Source organism: Sipha flava, unplaced genomic scaffold (assembly GCF_003268045.1).
Source record: "Sipha flava isolate LNK unplaced genomic scaffold, YSA_version1 18709_pilon_pilon, whole genome shotgun sequence".
In the NCBI taxonomy this organism is placed as follows: Eukaryota; Metazoa; Arthropoda; class Insecta; order Hemiptera; family Aphididae; genus Sipha; species Sipha flava.
The window spans coordinates 1-14442 of record NW_020272402.1 but is presented as its reverse complement, the minus strand read 5'-3'; the positions used below and the strand labels follow the sequence as shown (position 1 = coordinate 14442).

Below are 14442 nucleotides of genomic sequence, written 5' to 3'. Positions count from 1 at the left end.
TCCATCAAAAAGCGTAAGTGTATTATTCAGTCTACGCCGTAATCCTACTCCACCACCGTTAATTTTTAACCATGAGCCAATCTCATGGAAGCCATCCGTCAAGTACCTCGGTGTAACATTGGACAAAAGATTAACCTGGTGGCCACACCTCTCAACTAAACTTCAACAAGCCTATCAACGTTTAGGGATGCTCTTCCCTATCTTAAACAGAAAGTCTTCCCTACAAAAAAACCTTTCCCTACTTATTTATAAGCAAGTACTACGTCCATTAATCACTTACGCCTGCCCTGTTTGGGGTAATTGCGCACAAACTCATCTCAAAAAACTGCAGATATTTCAAAACAAAGTCTTAAGAACGATAACTAACGCCCCATGGTTTGTAAGGAACTCAAGCATACACAAAGATCTTAAAATTTCAACCATTCAAGACCACATCAAGCTCACGGCTGTGAGCTTCTTCGAATCCATCCATAGGTCAACAGGCTCAATGCACTACCACATCAACACCAGACCACCTCCACAGCGCCGTCTCAAACGAGGTCGCCCACATGACCTAATTCCTCAAGACACTATCTAATTAATTCTCTAACTACTGTTATCATCTAATGTAAAATTGTAACTTATTTATTTATCGCACTTAATTACGCCAAAATGTATTTTATCTTTCATCTCTAGGTATAGATAGCGTAAGCTAGGAATACCTTATTGTAATAATTAAAAAAAAAAAAAAAAAAAAAATTACAATATGTCATGACTACGAATTTACAGTATTGCTTAATACAACACAAGTGTAGACAAGCTGGATGCCAAGAATCTATAATTGTCTATAAATCTAATTGTAAAATCGTTGCTAATATATTTCGAGAAAGAAATGAGATTTTCTTCACTATGAGGAATGACATTTATTTTATGCGAGTCATATCCCAGCTCTGTTACTATAAAATGAGCATCGTATTTTGATAAATTATGTAAGAAACACGGAAAAAATATTTGGGTCTTTAATTTCAAATTGCATGTGTTGCATAAATTTTTTAAAAATTTACCCGATAAATGATCGTGATGTGCAACTTTGTTATTCGAAAAAGTGAAGTTGATTTTACATAAATCACACTTGGTCGTAGATATATGTTTTCGACGTTCATCATAACTCATGTTTATCGGTATATTGGTTGTTTTCAATAATCTATATAACTTTGTGCAACCTCCACAATAGCTTGCAAAAAGTGTTTTGCAACGTTATCTGAGTTCTCAGATCCTCAATAAATGATTGGAGTCTGTGGAATATTAAACTTTTCGAGTAATTCGAGTGGAACATCTGCTGCAGCTTTAACCATAAAGCCATAGCTCATTGGTTTATGCGATTGGATTGCCGTTGTATTCTTACCACATTTTTTATTAATTTTTAAAAGGAGGGCTTCAAAATCTGCAAATATTACAAATGGCAAACGTTGGGTCTTACTCCACGCATCAAATTCTAGTGAAGCCCCCTCTGCTGGCATAATTGGAAGTATGGGTTTATGATCACCACAAATTCGGATATGGTCATTGAATTTATTTTTTTGTCTGCTGTCAAAAGATGAAAAACACCTTTTACAAAATATTACACTTTCCTTGTGCAGAGTTTTTTGTGCACGAGTAAGCCGGGAAAAGTTTGAAATATAAGTATAGTGCGACCTATCTTCATCTTTTAATAACAATAAATCGAAATGATTTAGTTTTTGTTCAACAACACGTAGTGGAAAAACCAAATGTTGATCTTTTTTAGATTTTTTAAGACCGTATATGTTTATTGAAACATTATTATTTTTTTCAAATATTTTAATTTCGTTTATTGGAGTGGGATATGATATTCCAGTGAATATGTATTTTTGTTCGTGATTAAAATAGTTTTGACCGACTCGTTGTTTATTTTCGTCTGTAACATGCTTAGCTAGTATAGCCCACTTGAAACATTGATTATCTGAATTTTGAGGATTAATAACTGCTTTTTTATTCTGAATATCTTTAGGTAAGTCAATAAAAGAGCTCGCACCTAATGGAGTATATTTATATACACCTAGTAATAATCCATCTATCAATTCCAGAGTGAACCCGCTGCCTTTCCCTTGATAAGCTTCCTCCTCAGTTAAAACTGTGATAAATATATCATCGACACTTTCCTCCACATTAGTATTATTAAAAATCGCTCTCGCCGAGGTCTTAAAAGCCCTATTCACGGACGAATTTTCAATATTAGGTTTATTATATACAGCTTCCAATTTAAGATTGAATTTGATAGGCAGGGATAATGATTTTAATAATTCTAACAATTCGGATTTTATTGAATCCAGAAATACTGAATGATTGATAATATTGTTAGTGTTTTTCTTATAATACCATGTTATATAGTTATTAAAAGATGATCCCACATTAACAAATTCAACAGCTTTTCCAACCAAATCTAGCCGTGCCCTTTTATTCCGTCTATTATATGTCGTGTTTTGGTTCGTACCATAGTTTGAGAGACCTACAAATGAAATTCATTCTATCTAACTATCTCTATACACAAACTAGAATATAATATTTAAAAATAATCTTACCTGTATTCTCACATATGTTACGTGGTACCCAATAAAAACAGGTACCTATCGTAATGATGTTGTTGGATCGGGATAAATTTGATTAAACAATTATTTCAAACACTTGTAAATACTTTAATAAATACAATTACAGAAACAGACATAGATACAAAAATATAAATTATAAAATTACGCGTTAACAATATCAAAACGAAACTCAGAAGGGCTTGGTCTGATAGCTGGACACGTCTGCCGTTGGTGGTGAAACGGAGCCTTTATATACTCTGTTGATTCTGTTTTAATTGTGTTGTTTTCGACACGTGGCTGTCCTTGGTCTTGATCTTCATATCCAAGTGATGTTTCATCACTTGGTTACCCTTGGCCTCGAATGATGATGTTGTTGTGGTTGTTTGAAATTCGCGCGTGGCGCCCATTAGGTTGTGCAATAGTACGTTTTTCCTTATACGACTCAGGAATATGCGTACTATTATTTCTCAATAATATATGCATATTACACCTCGCCGCTAAAGAAACAATTTTGGGGTGAAACGACAAAAATGTTATGTTGTTCCTTACAATTCAATTTTCGGCATACAATTTACAAAATTAGTATTTACAAGGTTTAAGTTTCCACCCTTACAACTGGTTTACAATGGGTTGGAAATATTTTACAATATTTGGTTAATTAATATATATATTTTTTTTTTTTTTTTTTCAATTATACATCATAAATTCTTGTTAACCACAACCCATACTATGAACTACAACTATACTGTTATTTTATTATTATTATTATTATTATTTTTTTTTTTTTTTCTTTTTTCTTTCCTTGTTTTTTTCTTTTTTTTCTTTTTTTAATTATTGTGATATATTTTTACGTTATTTTTATGGACTGTAATAGATTTACGTCCTTTTTTAATAATAATGTTATGTTCATTTATAATATCTAGTACTTCGTATGGTCCTAGCCAAAGTGATTCTAGTTTAGTTCTATGTGCGTTTTGTTTTAATAATATAAAATCGCCTACGTTTATGTCTAATGGATTTTCTTTTATTTCTCAATAATATATGCATATTACACATAAATCAACAAGATTATAAATCAATTCGTTATAACCATCATCAAACCATGTTTCTTCTGAACGGTCGTTAGACGGTCCGGCTTAAATGTCTGGTACAATAATTTGTGGAGCTATTTCAATTTCATTAAATTCACGTTGTTCTTGTGGTTGAACGCGATTGATAACTTACAAAATAATAGTTGAATTATTTATTTTATTGAACATTTGTCGAAAAAAAAAACAACTAAATTTAAAATTATTAATAAAGTAAAATATTGAAATACATACCATGTTTGACATTCACGTGTCTTGTAAGTAGGGTTGCGCAAATATTTTCGATATTATCGAAATATCGATATTTCGGAGAAAAATATCGATATTATCGTATCGATATTTTGTAATCGTGACATATCACATTTATCGATATTTATGCATTGATATTTAAATTTTTTTTAAATTATGAATAATCATAATTCTCCAAACATTTATAGTTTAATAAATAATTATCCAGTAATACTTTTAATACTACGCGTCTACGCCTTCTAAATACTATCCAAATCTCGAATTTCAGTAACATCGTACAAAAACTAAACGTTTTCCAAAATACACCTAGTGATGCTACATAACTTAAAGGGCAAAATTAAACATTAATACATTATTACATTTAACAGTTCTTCCGAAAGGTTATTACTTATTAGTTATTACTGTTATAGACGTTATGTCGTTATAGTGTTATTAGTATTACAAACAATTTACAGTCTATTTTTAACTATTATCAGACGCAGAATATAAAATAACCTAATGAATATTGTGGTATGAAAACACGTTTGTTGTTTTATTTTTATCGTCTGTGTTGCCGGTGTTGGTTTGTTAGTCATATTTCATATTTGTAAATTGTAATAAGTGTACAGTGCGTCGGTGCCACAGTACACTAATATAGAATACTAGACCGCAGATAGTCCGCAGTATATTTTATAATTATTATTTATTTGTTATTTAACATTTGATACTTAAATACTTTAAATACTTTGATACTCTAAATAATGGCATCTAAAACTGTGCTACTGAAATTTTTTACAAAAAAAGATCAATTTAATTATAAATGCAACATCTGTGGTAATAATTACAAGACACCCAACGGAGGAGTGGGTAATCTTAGAAAACATTACGAAAATCATTTAAGAGAACCCCGAGATGATCAAACGCAAAACAAAAAACAGAAAATTCAATCTCTAATAGTACCACTTAATGATCCGTCTCTAATTGACGACCCAGTATCTTTGGAGCATGTAAGTATAACCAAACATATAAGAATTTATATAAAATTATGTAAAAATATCAGTCAATATGTACATCAGTGGCGTAGCCAGGGGTAGGGCCAACCACATTGGCCATATTTTATAAATTAATTATCTTATACTAGTAGAGTACTCATAAGTACCTACTAATCTGCCTAATCTAATAACCTAATTGCTAAATAAATTAAAATAATATTCTGACAGGATCTTGATGAGTGCAGTTCCAGTACATTGGTACTTCCAGTACAAGATGACCAAAATAAAACAAAGTCAATTTCAGTTACAAAAACTCAACAACTTACTCTTCCAAATATGATATCAAATATAAAGTCTATTAAAGGTAAATTTATTACAATTCTTATCCTAAAATCATAATTAATTTAATAATAATAATAATTTATTTAAATGATAAATATCTTAGAATGTTATTCTGGACAGTTGTTGAGTAGTTAGACTATATGATTTTGAGTGATATTGTTAGTGCACCAAATTAAAGGGCATAGTATATGAAAATTAAAGGAAAGTTTTGTCTCAAAAAATTCAATCCAATCTTTTATTACATTGTGTTACATTTGAATTATTTAAAGTGTAATCAAAAATAAAAATTATAATATAATAATAAACATAGCAAAATAGAAATACCTATACTATGTTCATAATATTATATATATTTTTATAGGTGGGAAACAAGAATCAAAAATAACGAACAGTATCGTTTATTATTTTTGCAAGCAAAATGTATCATTTAATACCATTGAAAGTGAAGGATTTAGACATATGCTAAAAACACTATGTCCATTGTATAATCCACCCAATCATGATACTATTGTTCGACGTATCAACGAAACATTTAACGTGACATCCACTAAAGTTCGGGAAACAATTTCTAAAGTAACGTATGTAGCTGTAACTACGGATGCGTAGACGGAAACGATGAGTATGAAAAGCTATCTTGGCATAACAATACATTTTATTAATTCAGCACAGCTAGAATCAGGTATAATTGTTATCTTGTAAACTGGTTTAATAAAGTAAAACAGTAATTTGTATCAATATTTTTTTCAGTTACAATTGGCACAGTACAACTTTTTGAAGGTCATACATCCAAGTATTTGGGAGAAATATTGGTTAAAACTTTACTAGACTGGAATGTAACAAATGAAAAAGTTGTAGCTGTTGTCAGTGATAGTGCTGCAAATATAAAAAAAACTGTAATTGATAACTTTGGCTCTGATAGACAGATATCATGCCTGGCGCACATGGTTAATTTGGTAGTGGAAAAAGCGATTGACAAAACACAGGAAATTGATACTGTTACACATATCAAGACCGGTGGTATTCCTCAAATAATTAACAAAGTGCGAGAAATTGTTAAATTTTTTAAAAGGAAATCAAAAGCAAGTGATGCCCTAAGGAATTACCAACAAAGTCTAAGTAATTAAAATAAACTCAAAACTATATAAATTTAATGTGTAGTTAATTAAAACAACTTTCTAATATAATGTACACATAACTAGTATTTGTTTATTTCTATTATAATACATTAGATAGTATTAAATTGTGAATATATGAATAACTTGAAAAACATGTTTACTGAAGAATTAAAACAAATTTCTGATTTTCAGATATTAAAGATGGCTTATGTTTAAAACTTATTTTGGACGTTAAGACAAGGTGGAACAGTGGCTTTTATATGTTGGAAAGGTTTTTGAGGTTGGCAAACAACATATCATATGTTTTAATGAATTTTCCAGAGGATGATGCACCGGATATGATAACGGCTACTGAATTAAGACATCTCAAAGACATTTGCTCATTGTTAGGACCAATGGAAGTGCTTACTAAAGAATTATCAGTGGAAAAGTCTGTGATGTCAAGTAAAGTATTACCACTCATCTCCTGTACAAAAAATGAACTGGAAAAACAAAAACCAGAAATATTAATGGCAAAAAAATTAAAACAGAAGCTACTTGAAGAGTTAAATTATAGATGTAGTATTTATGATCAGAACTCGATATTAGCTATCTGCACCATTTTAGATCCAAGATTCAAGGACTTACATCTAAGGGACCCATTAATTAACTCAAAAACACAAACTCTCATTGTAAATATCATGGAATTGGAAAACTCAGACGATCCAAGATATACATGTTCCAACATTATAACTAATGATGAGGAAAAAAATTCAAGCGAAGTAAAATATGATTTATGGGGACTTCACAGGAATCTTTGTTGTACTAACAATGATAAAAAAATGGTAAATACTACTTCAATAAATGAATTGCGGGCATATTTAAATAAGCCTGTAATAAATATTGATGATGATCCTCTAAAACATTGGGAAGAAACAAAAATATCTTTTCCGAGAGTCTACAAGATAGCAATGAAATATTTAGTAATACCGGCAACTTCGGTTCCAACAGAAAGACTTTTCAGTAAGGCCGGAGCTACAGTTACTAAGTCAAGAAATCGACTTTCTGGAGGAACACTTACAAAATTATTATTTTTACAGTCGTTGGACAACAAATATTGGCCTTTTTAGAATTGTATTGATCTCAAAGTTCCTATATTAGTTATTAAGAGTTTTTTTTAAACAAATTTTAAGGATTTTTTATATAAACTATTATTTATATATGTACTACATTCGAAAGATACTATTTTAATTTATGTTATTTTATTGTTCAGTTATTATCAAGGATTGATAAATATAAAGGCTAATTTTTTTTATCATTTACATATGTATATACATTACAAGTGTTTACGTTGCATATTTTACTATAAGTACAGCTATGTATTGATATTGGATTGACAATAATGAAATTCATAAACATTGTTTTATCATTATTTAGTATTAGATTTATGAACCTCATTTATACAAATCGTAACTCCTTCCCACAATTTGTCTGTGAAAAGTAGAGAAGTATCATCAGTGTATGATAAGTATGAAACTATCCGACTTACATAGTTATATATAATATAATAGGTATAACAAGTATGTTTATATTGTTAAAAGAAATATACCTATATTAGATATGATTTATGAATTAATTAATAATAAAACCTATAATAATAACAATAATACTAACATTAATTAAACCTAACGGTTTTTTTCTTCTTGAGGAGGGGGCAAGATCCGGAGCTCGCCCCCCCCTTTTTTTCACCGAAAATACCCCACTGAGGATAAACTATAATGTTTTATTTTTATAGTTATTTCAAAATAGAATATCAATATCGATATTTTTATTTCGATATATATCAGCCATCGATATTTAAGAAATCGATATATCGATGTATCGATATATCGATAGTGTAATCAGTTTGCGCAACCCTACTTGTAAGATAATCGCGACGGCGGAATGTAGCAGGACATTCACCACACGTAAATCGTGTACCACTATGAACTTTGACATGTCTTACTAAAATATCTTTTCTGTTGTAATATTTATCACACTGTTCACATTTAAACATATTGAAATGTTAAAAAAAATAAAAAATAAAAAAATAAAATAAAAATAAAAACACTAAGGGTAAAATAAAATGTAGTGATAATCGCTAAAGAACTGTGAAAACACGGAGCGAGTAGAGACGGACATGCGACTAGTAGAAGACTAAAGGACACATTGATTTCATTTCGATTTCAAGTGTGATAGGATCTTATAATTACTCCGTAAAATCTCAGAAAAATTGGCAAAGCATTTCCATTGGCCGGTAAACCATATATAAAATTCTTATTATTCATAATTATACCCATACCTAACTCTCGCTAATTGATTCATATTTATTGTCATCCGGCGGTTTGGTTTTTGTAGTGTATTTTTCCTAATTACACTCTCACCTGTCTCAAGCTGGTACGAATATTTTTAAACCTGGATACGTATTGTAACGGAATGTATTCAAATGTTTTTTTCATTCATTAACATTAATATAGTAATAAGTATTAGTAATAACGAAATTTATATTTAACTTGGCATTTATTTGATAGATTTAGACACCCACATACACAAACAAGTATTATTATTTTATTTAAGTTTTGATGAGCCTGGTGAAATATTTGCTACGTATACGTTATCAGCTAATTGAATGACGTTAGCGGCACGCTGAGATTGTTCATATGCATCCATCGCCTTGTTACACAAATCATCATCCTCCTGAAGATCATTATTCATCGTATTCTCTATAAATTATCATAAGTTACAAAAGGGGATAATGTACTTTGAGAAATTAGCTTACCAGAAAAAGAATTATTTTCATTATATTGAGTCGGAGTGAACGTGGTGGGGGAATGATTTTGTAGTAGTGGGTGGGAGGCTGCGGATAAATTGATATCTTCAATGGAAATCATGATAGGTGAATCCAAAGAATCCATTATAAAATTATTATATTATACATCATTATAATTAATTATAAAAAAAAATATATGTTATATTTAAAGTATTTATTTTTATTTGTATACTTATTTATCATCGATGTTTATAATTATACACAATGTATGAATTATATTAAACACAAATGTTTAGTAAAATATTACTACAAAATGTGTAGTAGTAGAACCTAAAATAAAACTAACATGTACGTAAAAAATAAAAATTAAAATGAAATGTAGTCTATACGAGTTGAGAGTAATGATATTTTTTTATATATTTAAGTTTATAGAGTAACCCTTACCTTTTATTTAAACCTATCATATTGGATTTTTACTACACGCCTTAACCCATTAGACTACATGTTCACGGAATATTACATAAAGTATTTACACATATAATTTGTTTAGTAAAATTAAATATTTTATTATTACATTTTATACATGAATTACAATGTATTAACCGACGACATCATACGATTTTTTCTGATTTACAATTACAAACATGATTATTTTTAACATTTTCTATAAATTGGTTTCCTTTATATAATTTAGTATATTATGTTTTAATAGTATTCCTGCAAGGGACTTTATACAAAGGATTTAATTTGTTGACCATATTTCTGAAGCCTTTTCCTTCGATGGTTGAGAAGGCTTTATTATCTTTGCATAAAAAATATGCAATTGCATCTGTTATGCATTTATGTTGTGTTCCACCGACTTAAAAAAAAAAAAAAAAATCTAATAGGAAAATATATTTATAATTGTATAATTAGTATTTAAACCAATTTTAATGTTAGTGATTCAAAATTAAACTTTACCAGCCATTGATGACATTTGCTTGAACACTTCATTTATATTTTGTTGTCTCTGATGAGGAGAACTATTTGGAATAGACACTATTGTTTTTGATGAGCTTGCAATTGAACTTATATCAATTGCGCTACTAATGCTACTATCCTCTTGAAAAACATACTGTAAGCACAATTCACAAATAAATTAACATTATAATATTTATAAAAAAAGTATAATTATTTTTTATTTACATCTGGGTCATCTGGATCATTTGAAACATCTTTTCTGCAAGTATTTTTATTGGCTCCACTGTTGGAAACAAATTTAGACATTTTTTGTTGTTCAGGTTTGTTACCTTTTGGGGCATCAAAGCCAGTTTCTGCTTTTTTTAAATTTAATATGTATACTATATTATATATTATATATATAATAATACGTTTATCCAAATGCGCTTTAAGGTTGGATGTGTTACCAGAAGTTTTTATGACTTGTTTACATTCATTACATGCTGCCGAAATTTGATCAATTTTGGTAAACGATCGCCAAAGTTTACTAGGAACCATGATTTAAGACTAAAATCCTAAATTATAATTGATTTTTCATTAATATAAATGATTACATAAATATATGGTTATATAAATTGTTATGACTTGAGTTTCGATATAATATAAGTAAATATTGTATTACCTAACTAATATTAAAAAAATATATCACCTGAATATTAAGGCGATATTAACTAATAATAATATAATAACAATATATGTATAGGTACTTACCAAATATAATCAATAAAGCACCACCAATTTCACCAAGACGGCAAGACGTGGTAAACAGAATTACGGGCTACGGTACAGATGTACAGTCACAAACACAATTCAAAGTCCACGGACCACACTTGAACACTTTCCACAGAAAAATACGTTATACGGACTAATACGATATAACGTTATACCTTATACGTAGTCGGGAATATTTTTGCCATCCCTACTTATACAAATAACTTATACGGAGAAAATTAAATTATGGGTTCATGGAAAAAATTCATGGATGAAAAATTATCGATACCAGTCAATAATTATCGATATCACAAAAATATCGAAAGGAAAATATCGTTACATAATTATCGATATTTTTTCATGAAATATCGATATATCGATAAATCGATATTTTTTTGCCATCCCTACATATAATGCGTTCGCATTAGTTCGAATCTAACCAACGTCGTGTGATGTCTATTCTCGTTTATCGTGATTTTGTATTTTCGTATGACGTTAGTTTAGTTTTACAATTTACAAATAGTCAACAATGCCAAAGAGAAAGTGTCATTTTTCAGATAATTACACCAAAGAATGGTCGTTCATAAAAAGGGGTCGAAATGAATATGAAGCACATTGTACAATATGCAATATATTTATTTCCGTGAGTCACAGTGGTAAGACTTCAATACATGACCACTGTAGGATACCGGGTCACTGCAAATAATAGGCAGTGTTATTTGCAGTGTTAATGCTTCAGCGGCGTAATTTTCCTTAGCCCACTACGAATATTGATGGGACCACATAGATCAACGCCGGCATTTACAAAGGCCCGACATTGCGTGACCCTGACTGATGGTAATGGAGCCATGACAGATTGAAGCAATTGTGGCTTGGAGCGAAAACAGGTAATACATTTATGCACAGTTTGTCGAGCCAAATTCCTACCTCTGATGGGCCAATATGTCCTTTGAATATGTCCTAGCTAGAAATCCCTGAGGACCTATATGAAGCAAATGAATATGTTCATGATGAAATAGCATTTTAACTATCGAGTTTTTAGATGACAACACAATTGGACATTTTCGACGTTCGGATATTGGAGCATAAGTTAGCCTGCCTCCCACTCTAATCAAGTTATCATCATCAAGATATGGGTTGAGCGATTTAAGACAACTGCGGGGACCAACACACTTTTCCTTTTGCAAGGATTTTATTTCTGAGTTGAAATCTTGTGCCTGGGCTCGACGTAACCACCATAGCTTGCTTTCATTTAACTCAGGAATAGTTAATGAAATAGTGTGACAAAGATGTTGATTATTATCGTTCTTCCTGCAGTTGAATATAAATCTACGCATATATGCAGTTACATAAATTAGTTTTAACCACTTTGAACATCGGTTTAGAATAAAACCTGTATCCACATTGGTGGCTACAAGCACCAATTTGATAGGACGCACCTCTGGCAGGTCTTCTTCAGGAAGTAATCTGACTTGCCATAATTCATCTGTGTCCAGTAACCAGCTTGGTCCGTTCCACCACATATGATTTTGATCGACTAATGCATCTGCATGAATTATGTATTTAATAATTTATTATGTAATTACCTCGAGTAATGATATCTGCGGGATTACTAGATGTAGGGACGTGACGCCACATTGTTCTTTCAGTATTGTCCAGAATTTGAGTTATGCGATTAGCCACAAAGGACTTGAGTTGTACAGCTGATTGAATCCATCCCAGGACCACCGTGGAATCGGTCCACAATACTATTTCAGCTAAACTAAACTGGACATTTATTGTTGATAATTCTGCTTTAATTTCTTCGACTAGCTCAGACAAGAGAAGAGCACCACACAACTCGAGTCGTGGAATGGTGGTTGTGCTCATAGGAGCTACCCTGGATTTGGACGTCAGTAGCTGGACATAAACAGTACCATTAGGTGTTTGAGTTCGAACGTATATGCGTCGCAGAAACCATGCAGGGTAATTAGTCCAATGACATCAACTATGACCTTCCTTGGGATAGACAATTTATCTAATGATTTAAGGCTGGAATAGAACCTGACCCAATGTGCTTGTAGATCTGCTGAACGGATACGATATTGTCAGAGCTGACCACCCAGATGGTACGGCACACGGAGGTGCTGCTCTACTCATTTCAAATAAAATCGACCATCTCCCTCTCCCACCATATATGTCTTCATACATACAAGCAGCTAGCACATCAATCAAAATAAACTCTATACCTATTTCCATTTCCTCTTGCTATTTCCCTCCAGGAAGAACCTTCCCTTCGGCTGAACTGATTGGCCTCTCCCAAACTCTAAGCTTCACCTACGTTATCGGTGCTGACTTTAACGCAAAATACCAAACTTGGAGCTGCTCCACCAACACCAGGGGTCGTGCTCTATACAACTTCATCTCGCTTAATCACCTCAAGGTGTTAGCGCCGTGCTCTCCAACCTATTGGCCATCACATGGCAACCGTCACCCCGATACCCTTGACTTTTTTATCACTAATCTCCCTAACCACTTTTCCACTGAAGTCGTCAACCTAAACGATCCAGCTTCTGATCATACACCTGTATTACTTCTCATCAATGCCCAACCCAATGTGAAGCAAAATAGACCAACCATTACTCCTGGTACTACAAATTGGAATGAATTCAGAGCCACCGTTTCAAACAAAATTAATCTTAACACCAAATTAAAATCACCTTCTGATATCGACCATTCTATCGCCAAACTCTCTGATCTTATTCAAATCTCTGCCAAGGATGCATCAACCCAGCGCCCACCTTATTCTCAAGCACCCAACCTACCACCGGAACTAAGACATCTTATTGCAGAAAAACGCAGAGCCAGATCAAAATGGCAACAAACTCATTACCCAGTAGATAAGACAAAATACAATTCTATTTCCAATAAACTTAAGGCCCTACTAAAAACACATAAAGCCAATCTCTACAAAAACCACCTACAAAACCTTTCTTTTACAAATGGATCTCTCTGGCGCAAGACAAAGTCATTACTACGAATTAAGGACTCCCCTCCTCCTCTCCGTCGAGCGGACAACTCACTTGCTTCTACAGACAAAGAAAAAGCAGATATCCTCGCTGAAGAATTATCGGGCGTTTTCAAACCTCATATGATTCCTACACCAGCACCACACATGTCAATAGTCATGGAGTCTCTTCAGTTAACTATTCCTATGGCCCTACCTACAAAACCTACTTCCCCAGCGGAACTAGTGGGTATTATAAAAAAACTGGCAAACAACAAATCGCCAGGTCATGACCTCATCTCTAACAAAGTCGTCAAAAACCTACCTCTGAAAGCGATCGTTCATCTTACTCATATTTATAATGCTGCCCTTCGGTTATCTTATTTCCCAACCACCTGGAAAGCATCTGTTATTGTCACTGTTCTCAAACCTCAAAAGCCTCCCGAAAACCCCTCCTCGTACAGGCCCATCAGCTTGTTACCAGTCCTGGGCAAAATCCTGGAAAAAATCATTCTCAAGCGAATCATCACCATAGCACAATCCAAAAACAGCATTCCAAACTTCCAGTTTGGCTTTCGTGCTCACCATGCCACAACTCATCAACTCCA

At 32.0% G+C, this 14442-nt stretch overlaps 3 protein-coding genes and 1 pseudogene across 3 annotated transcripts; 1 reads left to right on the top strand and 3 right to left on the bottom strand.

Moving 5' to 3' along the window:
- Positions 1–832: 832 nt before the first annotated feature.
- On the bottom strand, positions 833–2992 carry LOC112681169. The gene is made up of 2 exons (XM_025551430.1): positions 2935–2992; positions 833–2506 (listed from the first exon to the last, which is right to left on the bottom strand). The coding sequence occupies exons 1-2, from the start codon at positions 2990–2992 to the stop codon at positions 1257–1259; spliced, it is 1308 nt and encodes a 435-aa protein (XP_025407215.1). The 3' UTR covers positions 833–1256.
- A 902-nt stretch (positions 2993–3894) lies between these two features.
- LOC112681170 lies at positions 3895–7542 on the top strand (annotated as a pseudogene).
- Positions 7543–9836: 2294 nt separating this feature from the next.
- Positions 9837–10635, bottom strand: LOC112681168. Its single transcript, XM_025551429.1, has 4 exons — positions 10509–10635; positions 10324–10451; positions 10099–10252; positions 9837–9997 (listed from the first exon to the last, which is right to left on the bottom strand). The coding sequence occupies exons 1-4, from the start codon at positions 10633–10635 to the stop codon at positions 9837–9839; spliced, it is 570 nt and encodes a 189-aa protein (XP_025407214.1).
- A 1136-nt stretch (positions 10636–11771) lies between these two features.
- On the bottom strand, positions 11772–12717 carry LOC112681166. Its single transcript, XM_025551428.1, has 2 exons — positions 12462–12717; positions 11772–12394 (listed from the first exon to the last, which is right to left on the bottom strand). Exons 1-2 carry the CDS (start codon positions 12715–12717, stop codon positions 11772–11774), a joined length of 879 nt encoding a protein of 292 aa, XP_025407213.1.
- Positions 12718–14442: the final 1725 nt, after the last annotated feature.

What these genes read in the sequence shown, in the direction of transcription:
- LOC112681169 (XM_025551430.1), bottom strand. Translation starts at nt 2,992, where the DNA reads ATGGGCGCCACGCGCGAATTTCAAACAACCACAACAACATCATCATTC. An exon ending in ATCATCATTCGAGGCCAAGG is followed by an intron (nt 2,507 to 2,934) that starts GTAACCAAGTGA and finishes TTTCATTTGTAG; the next exon opens with GTCTCTCAAACTATGGTACG.
- LOC112681166 (XM_025551428.1), bottom strand. Translation starts at nt 12,717, where the DNA reads ATGAGCACAACCACCATTCCACGACTCGAGTTGTGTGGTGCTCTTCTC. An exon ending in GCGTCACGTCCCTACATCTA is followed by an intron (nt 12,395 to 12,461) that starts GTAATCCCGCAG and finishes TAATTCATGCAG; the next exon opens with ATGCATTAGTCGATCAAAAT.
- LOC112681168 (XM_025551429.1), bottom strand. Translation starts at nt 10,635, where the DNA reads ATGGTTCCTAGTAAACTTTGGCGATCGTTTACCAAAATTGATCAAATT. An exon ending in TAAAGCGCATTTGGATAAAC is followed by an intron (nt 10,452 to 10,508) that starts GTATTATTATAT and finishes TAAAAAAAGCAG; the next exon opens with AAACTGGCTTTGATGCCCCA. An exon ending in ATGATCCAGATGACCCAGAT is followed by an intron (nt 10,253 to 10,323) that starts GTAAATAAAAAA and finishes TTGTGCTTACAG; the next exon opens with TATGTTTTTCAAGAGGATAG.